This window comes from Bidens hawaiensis, unplaced genomic scaffold (assembly GCF_021521415.1).
Source record: "Bidens hawaiensis isolate Kalapana, Puna unplaced genomic scaffold, B.hawaiensis_p1.1 tig00007041_1, whole genome shotgun sequence".
Classification (NCBI taxonomy): Eukaryota; Viridiplantae; Streptophyta; class Magnoliopsida; order Asterales; family Asteraceae; genus Bidens; species Bidens hawaiensis.
In genome coordinates this window covers 937,231-962,437 of record NW_027491483.1, presented here as the reverse complement: position 1 = coordinate 962,437, position 25,207 = coordinate 937,231, and the positions used below count along the sequence as shown (strand labels likewise).

Here is a 25,207-nt window from a genome sequence, read left to right as displayed (position 1 = left end):
ATTTTGTGGCTCTAAGAAAGAATCGGATTAATAATTATACCCTCACGCCACCCCGTGGTCCGTTCGAAATTTTGCCAGTATTGCCAAAGGGGGTAGTACAAGAGCCGGAGGAAAAACTGAGTATGAGTTTAACCACTGAATCGGATCATAAATTCGGTCCAAGACACTGCCATACATTATTTTATAGCCCTAAAAAAGAATCGGATAAATAATTATGCCCTGATGGCACCCGTGGACGGTTAGAAAATTTGCCATTATTGCCAAATGGGGTAGTACACGAGCCAGAGGAAAAACTGAGTATGGGTCGAACCATTGAATCGGATCATAAATTCGGTCGTGGAGACAGCCGTACAATATTTTATGACCCTAAGAAAGAATCGAATCAATAATAATGCCCTCACGCCACCCCGTGGCTCGTTTGAAATTTTGCTAGTATTGCTAAATAGGTCGTACAAGAGCCGGAGGAATAACTGAGTATGGGTGGAACCACTGAATCAGATCATAAATTCGGTCATGGAGACACCCATACAATATTTATGACCTTAAGAAAGAATCGGATCAAAAATTATGCCCTCACGCCACCTCGTGGCTCATTCGAAATTTTGCTCTTATTGCCAAAGGGGTAGTACACGATCCGGAGGAAAAACTGAGTATGGGTGGTACCACAGAATCGGATCATAAATTCGGTTTAGGAGAGTGTCGTACAATATTTTATGACCCTAAAAAATAATCTGATCAATAATTATGCCCTGACGCCACCTCGTGGCCCGTTCGAAATTTTGCCCGTATTGCCAAAGGGGGGTAGTACACGAGCCGAAGTAAAAACTGAGTATGGGTCGAACCATTAAATCAGATCATAAATTTGGCCATGGAGACTGCCATACAATATTTTTTGACCTTATGAAGGAATCGGATCAACAATTATGCCCTGACGCCACCTCGTGGCCCATTCGAAATTTTGCCCGTATTGCCAAAGAGGGTAGTACACGAGCGGAGGAAAAATTGAGTATGGGTGGAACCCCTGAATCGGATCATAAATTCGGTCATGGAGACTGCCATACAATATTTTGTGACTATAAGAAAGAATCGGATGAATAATTATGCCCTGACGCCACCCCGTGGCCCGTTCGAAATTTTGTCATTATTGCCAAAGGAGGTAGTACACGAGCCGGAAGAAAAACAATGTATGGGTCGAACCACTTAATCGGATCATAAATTCGGTTATGGAGACTGTCATACAATATTTTATGGCCCTAAAAAAGAATTGGATCAATAATTATTCCCTGACGCCACCTCGTGGCCCGTTCAAAATTTTGCCATTATTGCCAAAGGGGATAGTACACAAGCCGGAGTAAAAACTGAGTATGGTCGAACCACTGATTCGGATCATAAATTCGGTCGTGGAGACTTCCACACAATATTTTTAACCTTTAAAAATAATCGGATCAATAATTATGCTCTGACGCCAACCCGTGACCCGTTTGAAATTTTGCCCGTATTGCCAAAGGGGATAGTACACGAGCCGGATGAAAAATTGAGTATGGTCTAACCACTGAATCGAATCATAAATTCAGTCCATGAGAGTGCCATACAATATTTTATGACCTTAAGAAAGAATCGATCAATAATTTTGCCTTGACGCCACCCCGTGGCTCGATCGAAAATTTGCCCGCATTGCCAAATGGGGTAGTTCATAAACCGGAGGAAAAAAAACCAAAGTATGGGTCGAACCACTTATTCAAATCATAAATTCGGACACATAGACTACCATACAATATTTTGTGACCCTAAGAAGGAATCAGATCAATAATTATGCCCTCACGCAACCCCTTGACACGTTCGAAATTTTGCCAGTATTGCCAATGGGGGTAGTACACGATTCGGAGGAAAAACTGAGTATGGGTCGAACCACTGAATCGGATCATAAATTCGGTCATGGAGACTGCCATACAATATTTTATGGCCTAAGAAAGAAACAGATCAATAATTATGCCCTGATGCCACCTCTAGGCCCGTTCGAAATTTTGCAAGTATTGCCAAAGCGGGTAGTACACGAGCCGGAGGAAAAACCGAGTATGGGTCGAACCACTTATTCGGATCATAAATTCGATCATGGAGACTACCATACAATATTTTATGGCCCTAAGAAAGAATCTGATTAATAATTATGACCTGATGCCACCCCGTAACCCGTTCGAAACTTTGCCATTATTGCCAAAGTGGGAAGTACAAGAGCCGGAGGAAAAACCGAGTATGGGTCGAACCACTGATTCGGATCATAAATTCGCTCATGGAGACTACCATACAATATTTTATGGCCCTAAGAATTAATCTAATCAATAATTATGACCTGATGCCACCCCGTGACCCGTTCGAAACTTTGCCATTATTACCAAAGTGGGAAGTACAAGAGCCGGAGGAAAAACTGGGTATGGGTGGAACCACTAAATCGGATTATAAATTCGGTCATGGAGATTGCCATACAATATTTTGTGACATTAAGAAAGAATCGGATCAATAATTATGCCCTGACGCCACCCTGTTGCCCGTTCGAAATTTTGCCCGTATTGCCAAAGAGGGTAGTACACAAGCGGAGGAAAAACTGAGTATGGGTGGAACCACTGAATCGGATCAAAAATTCGGTCATGGAGACTGCCATACAATATTTTGTGACTTTAAGAAAGAATCGGATCAATAATTATGCCCTGACGCCACCCCGTTGCCCGATTGAAATTTTGCCCGTATTGCCAAATAGGGTAGTACACGAGCGGAGAAAAACTGTGTATGGGTGGAACCACTGAATCAGATCAAAAATTCGGTCATGGAGACTGCCATACAATATTTTGTGACCCTAAGACAGAATCGGATAAATAATTATGCCATCACGCCACCCCGTGTCTCGTTCGAAATTTTGCCAGTATTGCTAAAAGGGGGTAGTGCACGAGCCGGAGGAAAAACTGAGTATGGGTCTAACCACTGAATCAGATCATAAATTCGGTCTAAGACACTGCCATAAAATATTTTATGGCCCCAAGAAAGAATCGGATCAATAATTTTGCCCTAATGCCACCACGTGGCCGGTTCGAAACTTTGCCATTATTGCTAAAAGGGGGTAGTACACGAGCCGGAGGAAAAACTGAGTATGGGTCGAACCACTAAATCGGATTATTAATTCGGTAATGGAGACTGCCATACCATATTTTATGGCCTTAAGAAAAAATCGGATCAATAATTATGCCCTGACGCCACCCCGTGGCCCGTTCGAAATTTTGCCTGTATTACCAAAGAGGGTAGTACACGAGCGGAGGAAAAACTGAGTATGGGTGGAACCACTGAATCGGATCATAAATTCGTTCATGGAGACTGCCATACAATATTTTGTGACTCTAAGAAAGAATCGGATCAATAATTATTCCCTCACGCCACCTCGTGATCCGTTCGAAATATTTACAGTATTGCCGAAGGAGTTAGTACACGAGCCGCAGGAAAAATTGAGTATGAGTCTAACCACTGAATCGGATCATAAATTCGGTTTAAGACACTGCCATACAATATTTTATAGCCCTAAGAAATAATCGGATCAATAATTATGCCCTGATGCCACCCCGTGGGCCGTTCGAAACTTTGCCATTATTGTCAAAGGGGGTAGTACACGAGTTAGAGGAAAAACTGAGTATGGGTCGAACAACTTAAGAGGATCATAAATTCGGTCATGTAGAGTGTCATACAATATTTTATGGCCCTAAGAAAGAATATGATCAATAATTATGCCCTGACGCAACCCCGTGGCCCGTTCGAAATTTTGCCATTATTGCTAAAAGAGGTAGTACACGAGCCGGAAGAAAAACTGAGTATGGGTCGAACCACTTAATCAGATCATAAATTCGGTCATGGAGACTGCCATACAATATTTTATGGCCTTAAAAAAGAATTGGATCAATAATTATGGCCTGACGCCACCCCGTGGCCCATTCGAAATTTTGCCATTATTGCCAAAGGGGGTAGTACACAAGCCGGAGGCAAAACTAAGTATGGGTCGAACCACTGTTTCGGATCATAAATTCGGTCATGTAGACTTCCCTACAATATTTTATAACATACGAAAGAATCGGATCAATAATTATGCTCTGACGCCAACTCGGGGCCCGTTCGAAATTTTGCTCGTATTGCCAAAGAGGGTAATACACGAGCCGGAGGAAAAACTGAGTATGGGTCGAACCACTGAATCAGATCAAAAATTCGGAAATGGAGACTGCTAAACTATATTTTATGTCCTAAGAAAGAATCGGACCAATAATTATGCCCTAATGCCACCCCATGGCCGGTTTGAAATTTTTTAAGTATTGCCAAAGGGGTAGTACACGAGTCGGAGGAAAAACCTAGTATGGGTAGAACCATCGAATCGGATCATAAATTTGGTCTTGAAAACTTCCTTACAATATTTGTGACCCTAAGAAATAATCGGATTAATAATTATGCTCTGACACCACCCCGTGGCTCGTTATAAATTTTGCTCGTATTGCCAAAGGGGGTAGTACACGAGTCGAAGTAAAATTTGAGTATGGTTCGAACCACTAAATCGGATCATAAATTCGGCCATGGAGACTGCCATACAATATTTTGTGACCGTAAGAAATAATTAGATCAATAATTATGCCCTGACGCCACCCCGTGGCTCGTTCGAAATTTTGTCAGTATTGCCAAAATGGGCAGTACAAGAGCTAAAGGAAAGACTGGGTATGGGTGGAACCACTGAATCGGATTATAAATTCGGTCATGGAGACTGTCATACAATATTTTGTGACCCTAAGAAAGAATCGGATCAATAATTATGCCCTAACGCCACCCCATGGCCCGTTCGAAATTTTGCCCGTATTGCCAAATAGGGTAGTACACGAGCGGAGGAAAAACTGAGTATGTCACACCCTCAAAATCCACTAACGGAGTTTTACCGTCAGAGGGTGTGAACTGGCAGGATCGGAATCATTAGTTATAACCAAACCAAAGTAAAACGTTTAAATGAAAGTAAATGCGGAAGCGTAAAACCTTAATTCAAAAGTTGCGTCACGCAGGACGACTTAAAAACCAAAAGTTACTGTTAAAATTTAAGTTTGCAGAATAAAAGTGTTTTCAATAATGCATGCTCCTAAACCGCGCGCCCGCCTCGGCTACCTGAGAATAACATACTAAAAGTGTCAACACAAGGTTGGTGAGTTCACAAATAAAATAAGATAAATCGTTTAGCGTTTGCGTAACCTCGTTACGACGTTTAAATGTTGCGTAACCTCGTTACGGCGTTTGAGTGTGTAACCACGTTACAACGTTTAAGTATTGCGTAACCTCGTTACGACGTTTGAGCGTGTAACCATGTTACAACGTTTAAGTATTGCGTAACCTCGTTACGACGTTTGAGCGTGTAACCATGTTACAACGTTTAAGTATTGCATTACCAGATAGTGTTATGTTAAATTATATATCGATAGGTAGCTAATCTATACAACAAGTATTGCTAAGTGGTTCGCGACCGAAGCTGACTGTTTATCAAGTGCCCGTCACCAGGTCCTCCAGACCATGGTAAGTGTTAGCCAAAATTTACACCCACTCAACCTCCAGTTGAGCTATAACGTCGGGTGGGGTTTGTCAAACCCAGTAGTACTACCCAAAAGTGACTCGCTATTCCAAATATTAACCGGTCCGATGTGTGGGACTTCAAGTTGTTACAAATGCCGCTTAGCCTTTACAAGTGATATATAATTTATAACAAAATCTTTCATATGCGTTTATCTCAGAAAATATGTTTATCGGAGTATGTTATCTCCCCCAAGTGAAAAACGTTTGAAAGCAGTTTAAGAGTGGGGTAAGTGAACTCACTGTTTGCGAAGAATATCCGATCTAGATCACCGAGTGATGCGCGTCGTAGAAAACTCTCTAGCGTTCTAAAACAACAAAGAGATTTTCTAAGTATCGGAACGTTTAACGAGTCTCTAGACTCGGCACATAATACCTATGCACGTAACATGTTTCGTGTTTCGTTTGTGTATTGTGTGTGGCCTAAACAAGTACAATTGTGATACGATACATGAGTGAGCAATTACTTCCGTGTCATGTGTTAATAACCTACTTACTAGCAATAATTCCCGTAAGGGCATTTTGGTCAACAAACAAAGACTAACTAACCAATATTTCCCGCAAGGGTAATTTGGTCAATTCATGGCAATCAACTAGCAACTATTTCCCCGCAAGGGTATTTTGGTCAAAATACAACAATTATATAGAAACTATCATATTTCATGCATTCCTATACAACTCAGCAGCTAGTTTCGTTATGGCAGAATTTCTACTTGAAAGATTGTACTAGTTCACCGATTATAACGTCTCAATTAATTCACCAAAAATTACCACAGAAACATACATGTCTTAGGTTTCCAGAACATATTTTATCTTATTTTTATTCCATATAGATTGCTCATAATGATCAAAACATTACAGCTAACTTATATCAGCCAGATTCATGCACATCAGAATGTTATTTGCAATTCCCGTTAAACGAAAAATCCAATAAATGCAAGACCACTTGGGTTTGGTTCCTAACTCAGTGAGTCAACTTCCAGAAGTGGAACCAACCCAATTGGTCTCGTGGTTCATGAGATATAACATTTACAACATAGCCTAACAGCAGGTCTAATAGCTCAGCTTTGCATCACGTTTTTGTAAAATCATAAAAGTATACTTCCACTTATCCAAAAATTACGAATTTATACTTCATAGAAACTAGACTCAACCTAGTCTACTGCAGTACTCACAATCTCAATCAATTTTCACGTTTACACTTCGTTACAGTCAGTTAAACATCGTTTATACATTCTGTCCAGAATCTGTTCACATCAAAACTCAACATAATCACAACCTATAAGCTATCATGCATCCATACAACCCTCTAGATCCTATAACTACTATCCATGCATATCAATCACACATACATACAAGCTTAGGGTTTTATTTGCACTCCCAATCAAGGACACAACAATTAACATGCAATACTATCAAAACTAGTTACCAAATCATCACTAATACACCATCAAATAACAAGAATCATATGAACACCATGCATACATATAATCGGCCTACTTAGGGTTTACAAGTTATACCTTCAAAACACCAATACAAGCAAGAGGAAGGTAGGAGATGATTAGGAACGGGTGTAGTATGCTTCAATTGTGAGAACTCAAGATTAAAACCAAGAGCTTGGTGTGTTTGTGAGCCGATCGCACGGAGGGGGGGGGGGTCTAGCTGCCATCGGGTTTGAGAGGGGAGAATAGATGATTAGGGTTTTATGATAATGATATATTTATAGATAAATAAGTTACACTCTAGTCCCTAAACTTCCAAATGTTACATCTCTAGCCTAAACTAGTTAGTTCTTGTTTAACCTTCCACATAACAATCAAGTAACACACATATACCTAGCACATAATAATCACATACTTAGTGTTTTGACGTTTGTCGTTTATTTATCAATCGTTTGCGTCAACTCGTTTGCGTTTCGGTGCAAATCCCGAAAGACTACACATGTAGTAAGTGTTAAGCGTCATTTAAACCCTAGTTTAAATGTAATGAAGTGTGCGTTAAAGATCCAACGATCTTAAAGTTTGAATTGACGGAGTTGAGTTAACGAGGTTAACCTGAAATTGACGATTGTCACAGAGTATGGGTGGAACCACTAAATCGGATCAAAAATTCGGTCATGGAGACTGCCATACAATATTTTGTGACCCTAAGGAGGAATCGGATCAATAATTATGCCCTCACGCCACCCTGTCGCCCGTTCGAAATTTTGGCAGGATTGCCAAAGGGGTGTACACGAGCCGGGGGAAAAACTGAGTATGGGTTTAACCACTGAATCAGATCATAAATTCGGTTTAAGACACTGCCATACAATATTTTATGGCCCCAAGAAAGAATCGGATTAATGATTATGCCCTAATCCCATCCCGTGGCTCGTTCGAAACTTTGCCATTATTGCCAAAGGGGGTAGTAAACGAGCCGGAGGAAAAACTGAGTATGGGTCGAACCACTTAATCGGATCATAAATTCGGTCATGGAGACTGCATACAATATTTTATGGCCTTAAGAAAAAATCGGATCAATAATCATGCCCTGACGCCACCCCGTGGCTCGTTCGAAATTTTGCCATTATTGCCAAAGGGGGTAGTACACGAGCCGGAGGAAAAACTGAGTATGGGTCGAACCACTTAATCGGATCATAAATTCTGTCATGGAGACTGCCATACAATATTTTATGGCCCTAAGAAAGAATCGGATCAATAATTATGCCATGATGCCACCCCGTGGCCCGTTCGAAATTTTGCCAGTATTGCCAAAGGGGGTAATACACGAGCCGAAGGAAAAGCTGAGTATGGGTCGAACCACTAAATCGGATCATAAATTCGGTCATGGAGACTGCCATACAATATGTTATGGCCTTAAGAAAAAATCGGATCAATAATTATGCCTTGACGCCACCTCGCGGCCCGTTCGGAATTTTGCCAGTATGGCTAAAGGGATACGTTCACTGATCCGGTGAAAAAACTGAGTATGGGTCGAATCAATGAATCGGATAAGAAATTCTGTCTTCATGACCTCCATACAATATTTTATGACTCTGCGAGATTCAGTGGTTCGACCCATACTCAGGTTTTTCACCGGATCAGTGAACGTTCTCCTTTGGCCAAACTGGCAAAATTCCGAACGGGCCACGGGGTGGCGTCATGGCATAATTATTGATCTGATTATTTCGTAGAGTCATAAAATATTGTATGAAGGTCACGAAGACCGAATTTCTGATCCGATTAAGTGGTTCGACCCATACTTAGTTTTTTCTCCGGATCAGTGAAAGTACCCTTTTGGCCATACTGGCAAAATTTCGAACGGGACGCGAGGTGGCGTCAGGGCATAATTATTGATCCGATTCTTTCGTAGGGTCATAAAATATTGTATGGAGGTCACCATGACCGAATTTCTGATCCGATTCAGTGGTACGGCCCATACTCGGTTTTTTCTCCGGATTAGTGAACGTACCCCTTTGGCCATACAGGCAAAATTTCGAACGTGCCGCGGTGTGGCGTCAGGGCATAATTATTGATCCGATTCTTTCGTAGGGTCATAAAATATTGTATGGAGGTCACGAAGACCGAATTTCTGAACCAATTCAGTGGTTCGACCCATACTCAGTTTTTTCTCCGGATCAGTGAACGTACCCCTTTGGCCATACTGGCAAAATTTCGAACGGGCCGCGGGGTGGCGTCAGGACATAATTATTGATCTGATTCTTTCGTAGGGTCATAAAATATTGTATGGAGTAACCAAGACCGAATTTCTAATCCAATTCAGTGGTTCGATCCATACTCAGTTTTTTCTCCGGCTCGTGAACATACACTTTTGGCAATACTGGCCAAATTTTGATCGGGCCACGGGGTGGCGTCGAGGCATAATTATTGATTCGATTCTTTCGTAGGGTTATAAAATATTGTATGGAAGTCTCTAAAACCGAATTTCTGATCCGATTCAATGTTTCGATACAATATTTTATAAGTGTACATGGGTGTATGCGCGATGACATAAAACTAATCCTTAATTTGGTTTGGTGATGCACGATTAAAGATTACATTTTAATTAATATTAGACGGGTGTATGCACGTTGTGTTGGGTGTTTGAACGCAAACCTATTAATCACATAACAAGTATGAGTGTATATGGTTATTGTACTGTTTAAAGCCTTGAAGTTTCACGGTTGGTTTTTCACTTTCAGTGGTTGGTCGTTTCAAAAATTTTCAAACCATAGTGAACACTTTGGTTCACGGTTTGTACTGAAAACCGGAAATATAAAACTTTTCAAATCCTTCCCATTGTCCCTCCTTGTTAACCAGAGCCATACACGTTCTCAATCTTAGCCGCCTGCTTAATTACAAATTTCTTTTATTATTTATTTTTGAATAATAATAATAATAATAATAATTAATAATAATTCTGCAGAACCAACCATGCATCAGTCTTCAGTGAGCAAGCAATCAAGTTGCTTCATTGTCATACATTTCACCTTCAAAGGTCCAATTTTGTGGGGTTTAAATTCTGCCCACCAATTGTTTGATAAAATGCTTCACTTAACTCAAGTTTTTCAGAAACTTGATTTTAAACAATTGGGTATTCATTATTCATCAGGGGTCTTTGATATCTCCTATCGGGTTCGGTTTATCGAATTTTGTAAGATTTTATTCTGCCCACCAACTGTTTGATAAAATGCCTCAATGAAGTCAAGATTTTTAAAAAACTTGATTCTAACCAGTTTTATTTTTTTTGTGTATTGGATATTATTGATTGATCAGGGGTTTTGATCTTGTTATGATATGGCTGAAGTGGGGTATGATGGATCAGAACATGGACAAAGTGTGCTAGTTCTTCCGTTCAAGACGTCGAATGAATCTCTTAAAGTTTTATTACTTCATGGGAATTTGGATATATGGGTGAACGAGGCGAAAAACCTGCCAAACATGGACACGCATCACCACAAACTCGGTCGTGTTTTTGGTAGAATTCATGGACGGAAGAACAAGACAGAGGAGGGTCAGCATGTAAAGGATACAAGTGATCCTTACGTGACGGTTTCGATTGCTAACGCTGTGATCGCACGAACCTTTGTAATAAGTGATAACGAGAATCCGGTTTGGATGCAGCATTTTTACGTGCCTGTTGCACATTATTCCGCTGAGGTGCAGTTTGTTGTAAAAGATAGTGATGTTGTAGGTTCAGAAATCATAGGGGCGGTTGGTGTGCCGGTTGAGCAGTTGGCTTCCGGGTCACTTGTTGAAGATACTTTCCCGGTTTTAAACGCAAGTGGCCATCCCTGTATGCGTGGTGCGGTGTTAACGTTATCGATTCAGTACACGCCGGTGGCAAAAGTTCCACGTGATCATAACTTTAATGGTGTGTCAGGTACTTATTTTCCGCTTAGGAGAGGGGGTAAAGTGACACTTTATCAAGATGCTCATGTGGGCGAGGTGCAGCTTCCGAGTACGCATCTTGATGATGGTTTGAAGTATCAAAATGGTGATTGTTGGCATGATATTTGTGAGGCTATAAAACAGGCGAGACGGTTGATCTATATTACGGGTTGGTCTGTTTTTCACAGTGTTCAGCTTGTTCGTAATGGTGACGGTGCGAAAGATAGTTATTTAGGTGATCTTTTGAAAGCTAAATCTTCAGAAGGTGTGAGAGTGCTTCTTCTTGTATGGGATGATCCTACTTCCAGATGCATTTTGGGGAAAAAAACAGTAAGTGCATAAGATATTAGCTACTTTATAACATACTTTTATAAGTAACTGATTTATTTTATTTGTTATTAAAATGGATCAGTCAATCAATCAATCAATCAATCATATCCAATAAAAATCCCACTAATTGCGATAAGTTGCCATTAGTAGGGTCTGGGGAGGATGAGATTTATGCAAACTTTACCTCTATTTCACAAAGTAAAGAGGTTGCTTTCAAGGAGACCCTCAGCTCTTAAAACCAATATATATATATATATATATATATGGATAAAAGATAGAATACAATAATCCTTAATGTACAAAAATACCTATATTCATGAAGTTGATCCATGAAACATCACAAGATCTCGAAATCATCAATATAGATCAGTTCACGGAAAAAAAAAACAGATTTGGATCGTTAATCGATCAATCTTTTACTATTCTTCACGAAAACCGTTTTGAGCGTATTATGGATTTCTTAAGCGTTTTTGTATTTTTTGGCTTTGAGCGTTTTGTTTTTGGCTTGAGGGTAATTTGCGTACGTTTTTGTACGTTAAGGATTATTATACGATAACTTTATCCTATATATGTATATATATATATATATATGAAAACCCAAATTTCTTTACAAGAACTCTAAAATATCATAGAGGAAAAACAAAAACAAAATAAGATAAGAAACAAATAAAAGAGAGTAATAACTGTTATAATAGTTTATACGTATATATAAAGGTAATAATAATACGAGAATTCTTGTAGAACAATCAAGCAACCATATACAATAAAAATCACGTCAAACATAAAGTTTAAACTTGTCATGCATATCTAACATAAAGTTTACTCCTACATCTCCAGGAAGTCCTATCCTAAATCAAGCTTAATCCTGTCATCCCAAGTTAATTTGGGCCTACCTCTACCCCCTCCTCCCATTAATAGTAACATTTTCCACTGATCTAACAGGAGCCGTCATATGTCTCCTTTTCACATGTCCAAACCATCTCAATCTTCCCTCTCTTATCTTATTTGATATATAGCCACCCCTAAACTTTCTGGAAATACGTCGTATCTTATTCGGTCCAACCTTAAAATTAAGGATTTTTAGGGAGAAATGATTACCTTAGGGGCTTCTATTTACCTATTTTGGTCACACACCATTATGGTATTTTATTTTCTCACACACACACACACACACATATATATATATATATATTACGTGCTATTATTGATTATATTACTGTTGTACTTTGATTTCCTCTTATATTTCCTCATACATATGTGTTTTAGAGCTGAGGGTCTATCTGGAAGCCACCTCTCTATCCCTTCGGAAAGAGGTACGGTGTGCCTACATCCCACCCTCCCCAGACCCTACTTATAGCTGTGCTAGTGGTGGGACATCACTGGGTATGATTGATTGATTGATTTGCTACTTTTATTATAAATGGATAGATATGCTACTTTTATTATAAATGGATAGATATGCTACTTTTAGTGTTGTAAACACGCAAAAATGATATTTTGAAATCTAACGGGATATATATAATTTTGAACTTTTAGGAGAATATATTTATGAATTTATTCCTTTTTTATTTGCCACATTTGCATTCCATGTGTATGCAGCCAGGACTCATGCACACCAACGATGAAGAAACTCGGCATTTTTTCAAGCATTCTTCTGTAAACATACTACTTTGCCCTCGCTTTACTAGAAAGGGACGCAGTTGGCTCAAGAAACAGGTTTGATGCCATTAATTTGTATAAAAGAATACATACCATTTATCTTTAATATTTTGTATTTTAATCAAGTGAATGAACTTGGGTGGCAGGAGGCTGGAAAGATCTACTCGCATCATCAGAAAACAGTTATAGTGGACGCCGATGCAGGTAATTACAGAAGACAGATAATGGCGTTTATTGGAGGTCTAGATTTATGCGTGGGCCATTATGATACTCCATCACATCCCATTTTTAGCACATTGCAAACTTTGCATAAAGATGATTATTACCAACCTAATTACAAAGTAAGCACTTCACTCAGTAACCATATGTGGATAGGCTTGTAAACAAACTGAACGAACACGAGTGGAGCATGTTTGTTCGTTTAATTTTAACCTATCAAACGATTGAACATGAACAACTAAACAAACGTTTTTTTTTTGTTTTTGTTCTTTGTTTGTTTGTGTTCATTCGTTAAGAAAATAAACATGTCCATGCTCGTTAATAGTATAAAAGAACGATTCATGAACGTAAACATAAGAACATAACTGAACATAGATGAACGAACATAACTGAGCTAAACCAGTTTACAGTCATGCGAAGAACAATGTGCTGGGCCTAAAAAGTTAAACCTAGATTAAGTTGTAATGGGCCAAAGAAATGTGAATGAATATATTAACAAACTTATATGAACGTAAACTAACAAACATAAACGAATTTAAATGAGTAAACGAACAGTCATGAACATAAATGAACGAACGAGACATGTGTTCATGTTTGTTTTTTCTATTCATGTTCGTCTGTTTATTAAATAAGCAAACATAAACGAACTTCCCGCCGAACGGTTTGTGAATTATTCACGGAACGTTCGGTTCGTTTACATGCCTATATGTGAATAATTGTAATAATTACACGCTGTTTGATTATAGGGACCCACCACAGGTTGTCCTAGACAACCTTGGCATGATTTGCATAGTCGAATTGAAGGTCCCGCTGCATACGACGTGCTTAAAAACTTTGAGGAAAGATGGCGGAGAGCTTCAAAGCCACATGGAATTCATAAAATAAAGAAACATGGAATTCATAAAATGAAGAAATCGGTTGATGATTCATTGCTCGTAATAGAAAGGATTCCTGACATTTTAGGAATAAATGATGCTCATTGTACAAATGAACAAGATCCCGAGGGGTGGCATGTTCAGGTATGTTTGTTATTAAACAACTTTAAAAGTTGTTATATATCTGATGTTATTTGTTTCAACAATTTGTAGGTGCTCCGTTCGATTGACTCCAACTCCGTTAAAGGAGCCTTTCCCAAAGACCCCAGGGAGGCCACAAGCAAGGTATGGCCGTTTTTAGCTTTATTTTTAACATTTATAAAAAGATTACACAATATTCAATCAATCAATCATACCCAGTGAAGTCCCACCAACAGCAAAACTATAAGTAGGGTCTGGGGAGGGTGGGATGTAGGCACATCGTACCTCTATCCAACGGGATAAAGATGTGGCTTCCAGAGAGACCCTCAGCTCTAAAATACATATGTATGAGGCAATATAAAGAAAAGGAAATAATAATAATAATAATAATAAAAATTAATAATAATAATAATAAAATTATTAATAATAATAATAATAAAATTAATAATAATAATAATAATAAAAACAATAATAATAATAATTAATAATAATAATAATAATAATAAAGATTACACAATATTAGAACACCTAATGAAAGTTGAGTGACTTCACAGAAACAAAAAGACTTTTGAGCGACTTTGAAAAACTTGATTACTATTGTGTGATCAAAATAGATAATAATAATAATAGGTGCAGTCGAGTTAACATGAAGCACTTTTTGTCCAAATGTTTTAAATTTTAAAACAATCAGTGTGCCAAATATGATTACAAAATTTATATTTTAACGCAATAATAAACTAATTTTTTTTAATAAAATTACTTACGGGGTTGTTTGCATTAACAGTACACTTTGCTGCCTTTGGTTTCTGCGGGTCTCATATTTAATATTTAACCACACTGCCACAGAATTTGTTATGTGGAAAGAATGTGCTAATAGACATGAGCATACATACCGCGTATGTGGAGGCAATCCGTGCGGCTCAACATTTTATATATATTGAAAATCAATACTTCATTGGTTCTTCGTTTAATTGGAGTAACCACAAAACTGTGGGTAAGAAATATTATTTGTAACCATACTTAAACTATATTTCCATATAAGAAGCAAAAATGAATGTGTTATTGCAGGTGCAAACAATTTAATACCAATGGAAATTGCTTTAAAGATTGCGAATAAAATAAGAGCGAATGAGAGGTTTGCGGCGTATATTGTGATTCCAATGTGGCCAGAGGGTAAACCTACGGGTACTATTCCAGTTCAAGCGATTCTGTTTTGGCAGGTAATTTAAGTTATATAACTGTCATTTTGAGACTTGTATTTGCTAAAATGTGACTTCATTAATAATTAGAATGGTTATTATTGGACAGAATAAAACAATGCAAATGATGTATGAAGTGATTTACAAGGCGTTGCAAGAGGTTGGGCTTGAAAACGTGTACGAGCCTCAAGATTATTTGGTTTTTTTCTGTCTCGGAACTCGTGAGTCGTGTCATGGTGCGGAACTGACTTCAGATGAAGAAGGGTATAATGCTGCAAACGCCTCTCAAGTAAGTTATATTATCTTTTTCACCATTTGTTTTTATATATTTTACTGTTTTCTTGATTTTTGTATTGCTAACGCTTTTTTTTAATAACATAGATGCTTAGTAAGAAGAATCGACGGTTTATGATATATGTACACTCGAAAGGAATGATAGTGGATGATGAGTTTGTGATATTGGGATCTGCAAACATCAACCAGCGTTCATTAGAAGGTTCTCGAGACACTGAAATCGCAATGGGTGCTTATCAGCCTTCTCATACATGGGCTCACAGGCGTCGTAGTCCACGCGGGCAGGTATCGTTGCTTTCTCTTATTTTAACTAGAGGTGCTAAAATAAAAGGTCATGTTGGGTTGAATAATAAAACATGGCTGTAATTTCTAGTTTGACATATATTATTTAGGATAATGTGGAGGTTATCAAATATTCAGCCTTTTCTTGTAAAGACCACCCAAATATGTTTCTTGTTCCATTTATACCAATTTTTTTGACCAAATACATGCCGAATACCAAAAATGCCCTTGAATTCTTAGGCCATCCGTAGTGGTGGGGCGACAAAGGTGATTTGGGGCGAGAACACCACCCCCCGGGCGGCAAAGGGGCAATTTGTTGGGGGGGGGAGGCAACTGCATGTCACTTGATGCTCTTGTTTTATTATTATTATTATTATTATTATTATTATTTTTATTATTATTATTATTATTATTATATGTTTGTGTGTGTGTGATATATATATATATATGTATATATATATTGGGCTACCACACCACTAAAACAAAAACCACCCCTTTGCTGGCTGGGCGCCACATGGCACAAAACGCCTCATTTTGTAGCCCCTCCACTACACATAGCCTTAGTTAAAAATTTAATAGTTCTAATCTGTAACATGTTGACACCTCATCAATGATATATTTGCATTTGCAAGACTTTTAGCTCATTTTCGTCTTTCGGCATGTTTTTGGACAAAATGGGTATATAGTTTTGGGTCGACCCCACAAACATGAATAGCTAAACGGGTCGTTTTCGTGTCAGCCCGAGCGGTCTGCAGGTTGACCCGTTTAACCGACTTTTTTTTTCAGTTTTCTAAAATGTGTTATATAATTTCTATGCGAAAATTTACATTTTTTAAAAACTAAGTGTCAATGTCATAGCTTAAACATAACTTTTGTGCAGATATTCGGGTACAGGATGTCTCTATGGGCGGAGCATATTGGTGGACTGGAAAGCAGTTTTGAGGTACCCGAGAGCCTCGAGTGTGTGAGACGGGTCAGATCATTAAGTGAACAAAACTGGAACCAGTATGCAGCCGATGAAGTGACCGACATGAAGGCGCACCTTCTCAAGTATCCGGTCGAGGTTGACCGAACCGGTCACGTAAAGCCTCTTCCTGGCTGCCCAAATTTCCCAGATATGGGTGGCAACATTTTGGGTACTTTTATGGACATTGAAGTAAACCTCACAATTTGATTTTTAATTTTTAATTTGAAAAACTCACATTATGTTGTATAATTTTGATGATAATGATATTATCAGGTGGTGTTGTAGACAGTATTTTGTAAGGTTTTTTTTAATGTATTAAAAGATGTATTATTTAATGTATTAAAAGATGTTTATATGATGTGGGTGTGCTCTTTTTAGTAAATCTTTATTTTATTTGTTTTATAAGTTCTACTCATGTAGGATATATAGAATATACCATGTGACATGTGTTAGTTGAGATTTGCTAAGCTAATTGATAAAACTTAAAAAAAATGTAAACAAACTAGAAAACTAAATATGTGTTTTTTCTTTCTTTATCTTACTTTTTCTTACGATAAAACTGTGGTTTTCGTCCCTGTTAATTTAAATTTGATATTCCAGTCCAAAAGTTTAAAATTTGTTATTTTCGTTCTTAAGGTTTCATTTACGTTGCAATTATCGTCCACAAGCTTTCGTTTTCATTGCGATCTTCATCATTTGGTTTGTTAAAATCTGTTATTTCATTCCAAAGTATGTCAACTAAAAGGACGAAAATTGCAACGAAAACAAAACCTTAGGGACGAAAATAGCAAATTTTAAACTTTTGGACTGAAATGGAAAATTTGAACAAACTACAAAGACGAGAAAACCGCAGTTTATTCTTTCTGCCCGCTGAATACATGTTTTTTTTATGTACGAGTCTCATTTTATTGTCTCCTGAACTCAAATCAAGCGCGTCTAAATAGCAGACTCCGTATGGAGGTATCTTATCATAGACATACATAAAACTAAATCTCGGTTATTAGTTACTTCGGTTTGGCAATTGTTGGGTCATTAGTTAATTTCAGTTAACGGTTCGGCTATGTGTAGTGGGCGCAAGGGTGGGCAATTTGGGCGAAGACGGGCGAGAATACCCCCCCCCCCCCCCCGATTTTAGGGGCGATAGGGGGGGGGGGGCAAGGAATTTGTCGCCTGGAGTTGTGTGTGTGTATATTATTATATTATTATGTGTTATATATATATATATTAGGCTACAACACCATTACACACCAAAAACAAAAAAAACATACCCTTTTCCTACCGGGCACCACATGACGCAAAACGCCTCATTTTATAGCCCCTTCACTACACATAGCCTTAATGCTAGTTAGGGGTTGTTTGGCAAGTGCTGAATCAACAAGACGTCTGAATGGTTAAGAGACTCTGAGCCAATAAGTGTTTGGTTGGATCTCTGAATAACTGTGCAAAATGACTATCATACCCTTCTAAACTATTTCGTGTTGTATCTATTTGTTAAATTGTTAAGAGGGGTAGTTATGTCATTTTGTAATTCTTTGATTGTGTATACATACATACATGTTGCTCTCAGCCACCTAATAATAATATCTTTTATTATGTTTGAATATGAATAATTGAGCAGAGCCAAAACAATTTGCACCATGCATCAGTTTTCAGTAAGCAACAAATCGAAGCAACCAAGCTGCTTCGTCTTCTACGCATTTGATTCGCCTTTTAAAGCTTCAATTTTAAATTCAATTTACAAAAATAAAAATAAAAAAATCTGCCCACTAAGTGTTTGATAAAATGTCTCAGTGAAGTCAAGATTTTTAAACACTTTATTGTCACCAGTCTTGTCAATTGGGTATTGATTTTATTGAGTTTAACCAATTTGGTTCATTTCCGAGGTGGGATTTTGTGACATTTAAGTCTGCTCACTAGGTGCTTGATAAAATGTCTCAATGAAGTCAAGATTTTTAAAATCTTGATTTTTAACAAGTTTTGGGTATTGGATATTGATCAGGGGGGTTTGATTGTCCAATTTGTATTCGAGCGGGTTCGGTTTTGTTGAATTTGATTCGTTTCAAAGGTGGGATTTTGTGAGAATTAAGTCTGCTCACCTAGTGTTTGATAAAATGTCTTAAATGAAGTCGAGATTTTGGAAACATTGGTTTTAACACATTTTGTGAATTGGGTAATGATTTGGCTGAAGTAGGGTATGATGGATCACGACATGGACAGAGAGTGCAAGTTCTTCCATTCAAGACCTCCAACTCGTCTCTCAAAGTTCTGTTACTGCATGGGAATTTGGATATTTGGGTGAAAGAGGCAAAAAACCTACCAAACATGGACAAGTTTCATAAGTTGTTTGGTATAGTGCCTACTTTTGGTGGAGGAAAGAAGACAGAGGATGGTAAGCCGGTAAAGGAAACAAGTGACCCTTATGTGACGGTTTCGATTGCTAACGCTGTGATCGCACGAACCTTTGTTATAAATAATACTGAAAACCCTGTTTGGATGCAGCGTTTTTATGTGCCAGTTGCACATTATTCTGCTGAGGTGCAGATTGTTGTAAAAGATAGTGATGTTGTAGGTTCACAAATCATAGGGGCAGTTGGTGTGTCGGTTGAGCAGTTGGCTTCCGGGTCACTTGTTGAAGGCACTTTCCCGGTTTTAAACGAAAGTGGTAAACCGTGTAAGCGTGACGCGGTGTTAACTTTATCGATTCAGTACACGCCCATGGCAAAAGTGCCACTTGATCATAACTCTAATGGTGTGTCAGGTACTTATTTTCCGCTTAGGAGAGGGGGTAAAGTTACACTTTATCAAGATGCTCATGTGGATGAGGGACACCTTCCAAGTACGGATCTTGATGGTGGTTTGAAGTATCAAAACGGTGATTGTTGGCATGATATTTGTGAGGCTATAAAGCAGGCGAGACGGTTGATCTATATTATGGGTTGGTCTGTTTTTCACAGTGTTCAGCTTGTTCGTAATGGTGACGGTGCGAAAGATAGTTATTTAGGGGATCTGTTGAAAGCTAAATCTTCAGAAGGTGTAAGAGTGCTTCTTCTTGTATGGGACGATCCTACTTCTAGAAGCATTTTGGGAATAAAAACAGTATGTGCCGTTTAATTATGTGGAAATTTTAATATTTATCCTAAAAGGTTCAAAATTTTGTATTGCATATATATCCTTTCATGGCACTAAGATATTAGGTACTTTATAACATTCTGTTGAGATGATTTAAAGTATCATTTATCTTGGGTACATACTTTTATAAGTGATTTATTTTATTTATAATTAAAACAGATAATTATGCTACTAAAATGTATAGATATGCTACTTTTATTATAAAATGGATAGATATACTACTTTTAGTGTTATAAAAACGCAAAAATGATATTATGAAATCTAACCGGATGTATATATAAAGCTTTGAACTTTTCGGAGAATCTACATGAAGTTGTCCCTTTTTTTGTCACACTTGGACATTTGGTCACATTTGCATTCCATTTCCATCTATTATGTAACTGGTTATTTTATTCATTATGTCATTGATGGACATGCTACATTTAGTGTTGTAAAAACGCAAAAAATGGTATTATGAAATTTAACAGGATATATATAAAGTTTTGAACTTTTAGAAGAATATATATGAAATTATTCATTTTTTGTCACTTTTGCGTTCCATCTATTAAGTGACTGGTTTGTTTAAGTTAGTATAAAATGGATAGATATGCTACTTTTAGTGCTGTAAACACGCATAAATGATATTATAAAATTTAACGGGATATGTATAAAGTACCGAACTTTTAAAAGAATATATATATATATATATATATATATATATATATATATATATATATATATATGAAACAATTCCTTTTTTGTCATACTTGCATGTTTGGTCACATTTGCGTTCCATCTACTAAGTAACCAATTTATTCTATTTATCATAAAATGGATACAAATGCTACTTTTAGTTGTAAAATTTCAATAATGATAATGCAATTCAACAGGATTAATATAAAGTTTTGAACTTATTCCTCTTTTGTCATGCGTATTTGGTTACACTTGCATTCCGTATATTAAATTGCGTAATTTGTTGAACTAATGCAGGAAGGAGTCACGCACACTAGCGATGAAGAAACCCGACGTTTTTTCAAGCATTCTTCTGTGAAAGTACTACTATGCCCTCGCTCTGCTGGAAAGGGGCGTAGTTGGGCCAAGAAACAGGTTTGATGTTATTAGTATGTATATAAGATAACATACCCGTTATCTTTAATATTTTGTGTTTTAATTAAGTGAATGAAGTTGGGTTGCAGGAGGCAGAAAAGATCTATACCCATCATCAGAAAACGGTTATAGTGGACGTCGATGCGGGTAATAACAGAAGACGGATAATGGCGTTTGTTGGAGGTCTTGATTTATGCGTGGGTCGTTATGATACTCCATCACATCCCATTTTTAGCACATTACAAACTTTGCATAAAGATGACTATCACCAACCTAATTACGCAGTAAGCACTTCACTCGGTTACCATATGTGTTCGTTCGGTTCGTTTACGTCCATTTAGTTTCACTTACATATTACTTGGTTATAGGGGCCCACCAAGGGTTGTCCTAGACAACCATGGCATGATTTGCATAGTCGAATCGAGGGTCCCGCTGCATACGATGTGCTTCAAAACTTTGAGGAAAGATGGCGGAGGGCTTCATATCTACAAGGAATTTGTAAATTGAAGAAAACAGTTGATGATTCGTTGCTCATAGTAGAACGGATTCACAAAATTGTAGGAATAGATGATGCTCATTGTACAAATGAACAAGATCCTGAGGGCTGGCATGTTCAGGTGTGTTTTTAATTAAACAATTTTAAAAAGTTATAACGTGTAACTAAATTTTTTATTTCATTTTTTCTTTCAACGATATGTAGGTGTTCCGTTCGATTGACTCCAATTCTGTTGAAGGTTTTCCTAAAGACCCGAAGGAGGCCACAATCAAGGTATGGCATTTTGCATTTTTTTTAGCTGGAAAATTGGGTTTTTAAATGTATTTATAGATTTGTAGGTGATTTATAAGCCTGATTATAAAAATACACAAGTCGCAAGGGTGGGAAACAAATTGTATTAATATGATTTTTTTTTCGTAACTTGTAATATTTAGTTTTTTTTTTTAATTCTAAATTCGCTGTTTTCTTCTGTTTTTTTTTGTCTAGTTCTCATGTAAATTTTATTGTAAACCGAATTGTATTCAAAAAATAAAGTAACCTTTTTATATTTACATTACCTTATTTTGAATACAACTCGGTTTTCAATAAAAAAATGCATCGGAATGGAGACAACAAAAAATTAATAAATAAACTAAACTATGGAATAATAATTTATGAAGAAACTAAGTATTACAAGGTATTAAAGAAAAGTCAAATTGCATGTTTAATTAGAATTTTTCACGGGACCCGTATTAATATATTTCTATAATGCAACAGAATTTGGTATGCGGGAAGAATGTGCTAATAGACATGAGCATACACACTGCGTATGTGAAAGCAATTCGTGCGGCTCAACATTTTATATATATTGAAAATCAATACTTCATCGGTTCTTCGTTTAATTGGAGTAACCACAAAACTTTGGGTAAGAAATATTAACTCTGTAGGCCAATCTATGGAGGCTAACATTATTATTAGATTATTAAAAATGAATGTGTTTTTGCAGGTGCAAACAATTTAATACCAATGGAAATTGCTTTAAAGATTGCGAGTAAAATAAGAGCCCACGAGAGGTTTGCTGCATATATTGTGATTCCAATGTGGCCCGAGGGTAATCCGACAAGTATTTCAACTCAAAGGATTCTGTTTTGGCAGGTAATTTAAGTTATATAACTGTCATTTTGAAACTAATATTTACCAAAATGTAAATTCAATAGTGAACAAAATGGTTATTTTGGGCAGAGTAAGACAATGCAAATGATGTATGAAGTGATTTACAAGGCATTACAAGAGGTTGAGCTTGAAACTGTGTATGATCCTCAAGATTATTTGGTGTTTTTCTGTCTTGGCACTCGCGAGTCTCATGTTGCGAAACCGAGTTCAAATGGAATATGGTCTAATGTCTCAAATGCCCCTCAAGTAAGTTATAAAATTTTTTCACATTTGTTTTATATATTACTGTTTTCTTGATTTTTGTATACTAACGTGTTTTTTTTCTTTCTTTTATAAAGATGCTTAGTAAGAAGAATAGACGGTTTATGATATATGTACACTCAAAAGGAATGATAGTGGATGATGAGTTTGTGATAATGGGATCTGCAAACATCAACCAGCGTTCATTAGAAGGTTCTCGAGACACTGAAATCGCAATGGGTGCATATCAGCCTTCTCATACATGGGCTCACAGGGGTCGTAGTCCACACGGGCAGGTATTGTTGCTTTCTCTTATTTTAATTAAAAACGTCAAAAATTTTTAGCGTGACAAATATGATAAGAAAATTTTTATTATTTTGGGATAACTTATGTGGAAGTCATCATTCATCAAAGCATTCAACTTTTTTCTTATGATGAGTACTCTTTATTCCAATTTTTGACCAAAAGCATGTCGGATGACGAAAATGCCCTTGAATTCTTATTAAAGTTAATAGGTTAAACCTATTACATGTTGACACCTTGTAAAATATATTTTACATTTGCAACACTATTAGGGCATTATTGTCACTTTACATGTTTTTGGCCAAATTTAATATGCTTTATGTAATAACTTTAACTATTTGCACAATTTTTATGCCAAAGTTTAAAATTTTAAAAACAAATTGCCATAGCTTAAACATGATTGCTTCAAAAAGATAAAAATAATATTTTAATTTAGAATTTTAAAGTATGTAAAAAATCGAATAACAATTTTTTCAGGTTCAACGAGTTGTGTTTGTGTCAATCCGCGAACACAACCTGTTTAGCAAACCCTAATCAGTAAACATGCTCATAAAAAAAACTTTTGTGCAGATATTCGGGTACAGGATGTCCCTATGGGCGGAGCATATCGGTGAACTTGAAAGCTGTTTTGAGGTACCCGAGAGCCTCGACTGTGTGTGGCGGGTCAGATCACTGAGTGAACAAAACTGGAACCAGTATGCAGCCGATGAAGTGACCGACATGAAGGGTCACCTTCTCAAATATCCAGTCGAAGTTGATCGAACCGGTCAGGTGAAGCCTCTTCCTGGCTGCCCAAATTTCCCAGATTTGGGTGGCAACATTGTGGGCACTTTTGTTGCCATTCAAGAAAACCTCACCATTTGATTTATATTTTAAATTTTAAATTTCAAATTTGAAAAAAACACATTTTTATGTTTTGTTATTTGTTGTTATCCCTGAGTGCTGTATAGAAAATTCATGTTTGTTAATTTTGATGATAGTATTATTATCAGCTGTTGTTGTGGACTGTATAATTGTATTAAAAGATTGCATTATGTGATGTGTGTTCTTATTAGTAAATCTTTTATATTATTAGTTTTATATGGTCTATTCATGTGGGGTATATAGAATATACCATGTGATATGTGGTAGTTGAGATTGCTAAATAAAATGATTAAACTTAAAACTTTATTTTTTTTGAATTGGAATACTAATTATGGTTGCATCCTGACCTTTTTTTTATTAATTTTTTTGTTAAATAAAATCATATCTTGACCAGTGATTATGTAAGAGTTATGGTTCAAAACATTCCTGTTTGATCATTGTGGTTGGAATTTTTTAGTCATGTTAAAGTTTTTAAACTATTTTGCGCGATGCATATCACGTAATCTTTTAAAGACATGTCATCTAACGTATAAAAAATCTCCTAATTCGAAGGTTTTTCATACAATTAATTCATTGTTCATTGATTCTTATCTTTTCAACATCATAACTATAGTAAATATTTATTTTCATTATTGTAATAAACTATTTAGTTTGTCATTTCATATAATTAAATATTACAAATTAGATTTTCATTTTTTAATAATAAAAATTATACTCTATTTTATAGAACAAATGTCCTTAAGCACATGACAAATCCACGACAGCTTTTTCTAGATCCAATCTTCGTCAGGACCATTAAGTTTAATAACTTCATTAACATTTGTCCTTTTTATATTAATTCAAAAAAACATAGCTTTTGTTTTTTATGATTTCAAAATATTAATTAATATATATGTTATTATAACTACAAAGATTATTGTTAATAGTTAATAACCAAACATCATGTATAAACAGTTTAAGAATCAAACATTTAA

The 25,207-nt window shown here is 36.8% G+C and overlaps 2 protein-coding genes across 2 annotated transcripts; both read left to right on the top strand.

Moving 5' to 3' along the window:
• The first annotated feature begins 10,387 nt into the window (after positions 1–10,387).
• On the top strand, positions 10,388–17,260 carry LOC143634323 (phospholipase D gamma 1-like). Its single transcript, XM_077102440.1, has 10 exons — positions 10,388–11,327; positions 12,927–13,043; positions 13,133–13,327; positions 13,952–14,224; positions 14,294–14,365; positions 15,068–15,215; positions 15,290–15,441; positions 15,530–15,709; positions 15,802–15,999; positions 16,877–17,260. The coding sequence occupies exons 1-10, from the start codon at positions 10,404–10,406 to the stop codon at positions 17,168–17,170; spliced, it is 2,553 nt and encodes an 850-aa protein (XP_076958555.1). The 5' UTR covers positions 10,388–10,403; the 3' UTR covers positions 17,171–17,260.
• A 1,464-nt stretch (positions 17,261–18,724) lies between these two features.
• Positions 18,725–24,367, top strand: LOC143634324 (phospholipase D gamma 1-like). Its single transcript, XM_077102441.1, has 10 exons — positions 18,725–20,059; positions 21,062–21,178; positions 21,268–21,462; positions 21,547–21,795; positions 21,879–21,947; positions 22,431–22,578; positions 22,660–22,808; positions 22,896–23,072; positions 23,165–23,362; positions 23,940–24,367. Exons 1-10 carry the CDS (start codon positions 19,286–19,288, stop codon positions 24,231–24,233), a joined length of 2,370 nt encoding a protein of 789 aa, XP_076958556.1. The 5' UTR covers positions 18,725–19,285; the 3' UTR covers positions 24,234–24,367.
• The last annotated feature ends 840 nt before the right edge of the window (positions 24,368–25,207 follow it).

What these genes read in the sequence shown, in the direction of transcription:
- LOC143634323 (XM_077102440.1), top strand. Translation starts at nt 10,404, where the DNA reads ATGGCTGAAGTGGGGTATGATGGATCAGAACATGGACAAAGTGTGCTA. An exon ending in GCATTTTGGGGAAAAAAACA is followed by an intron (nt 11,328 to 12,926) that starts GTAAGTGCATAA and finishes ATGTGTATGCAG; the next exon opens with CCAGGACTCATGCACACCAA. An exon ending in GTCGTAGTCCACGCGGGCAG is followed by an intron (nt 16,000 to 16,876) that starts GTATCGTTGCTT and finishes ACTTTTGTGCAG; the next exon opens with ATATTCGGGTACAGGATGTC.
- LOC143634324 (XM_077102441.1), top strand. Translation starts at nt 19,286, where the DNA reads ATGGACAAGTTTCATAAGTTGTTTGGTATAGTGCCTACTTTTGGTGGA. An exon ending in AAAGGATTCTGTTTTGGCAG is followed by an intron (nt 22,809 to 22,895) that starts GTAATTTAAGTT and finishes TATTTTGGGCAG; the next exon opens with AGTAAGACAATGCAAATGAT. An exon ending in ATGTCTCAAATGCCCCTCAA is followed by an intron (nt 23,073 to 23,164) that starts GTAAGTTATAAA and finishes TCTTTTATAAAG; the next exon opens with ATGCTTAGTAAGAAGAATAG.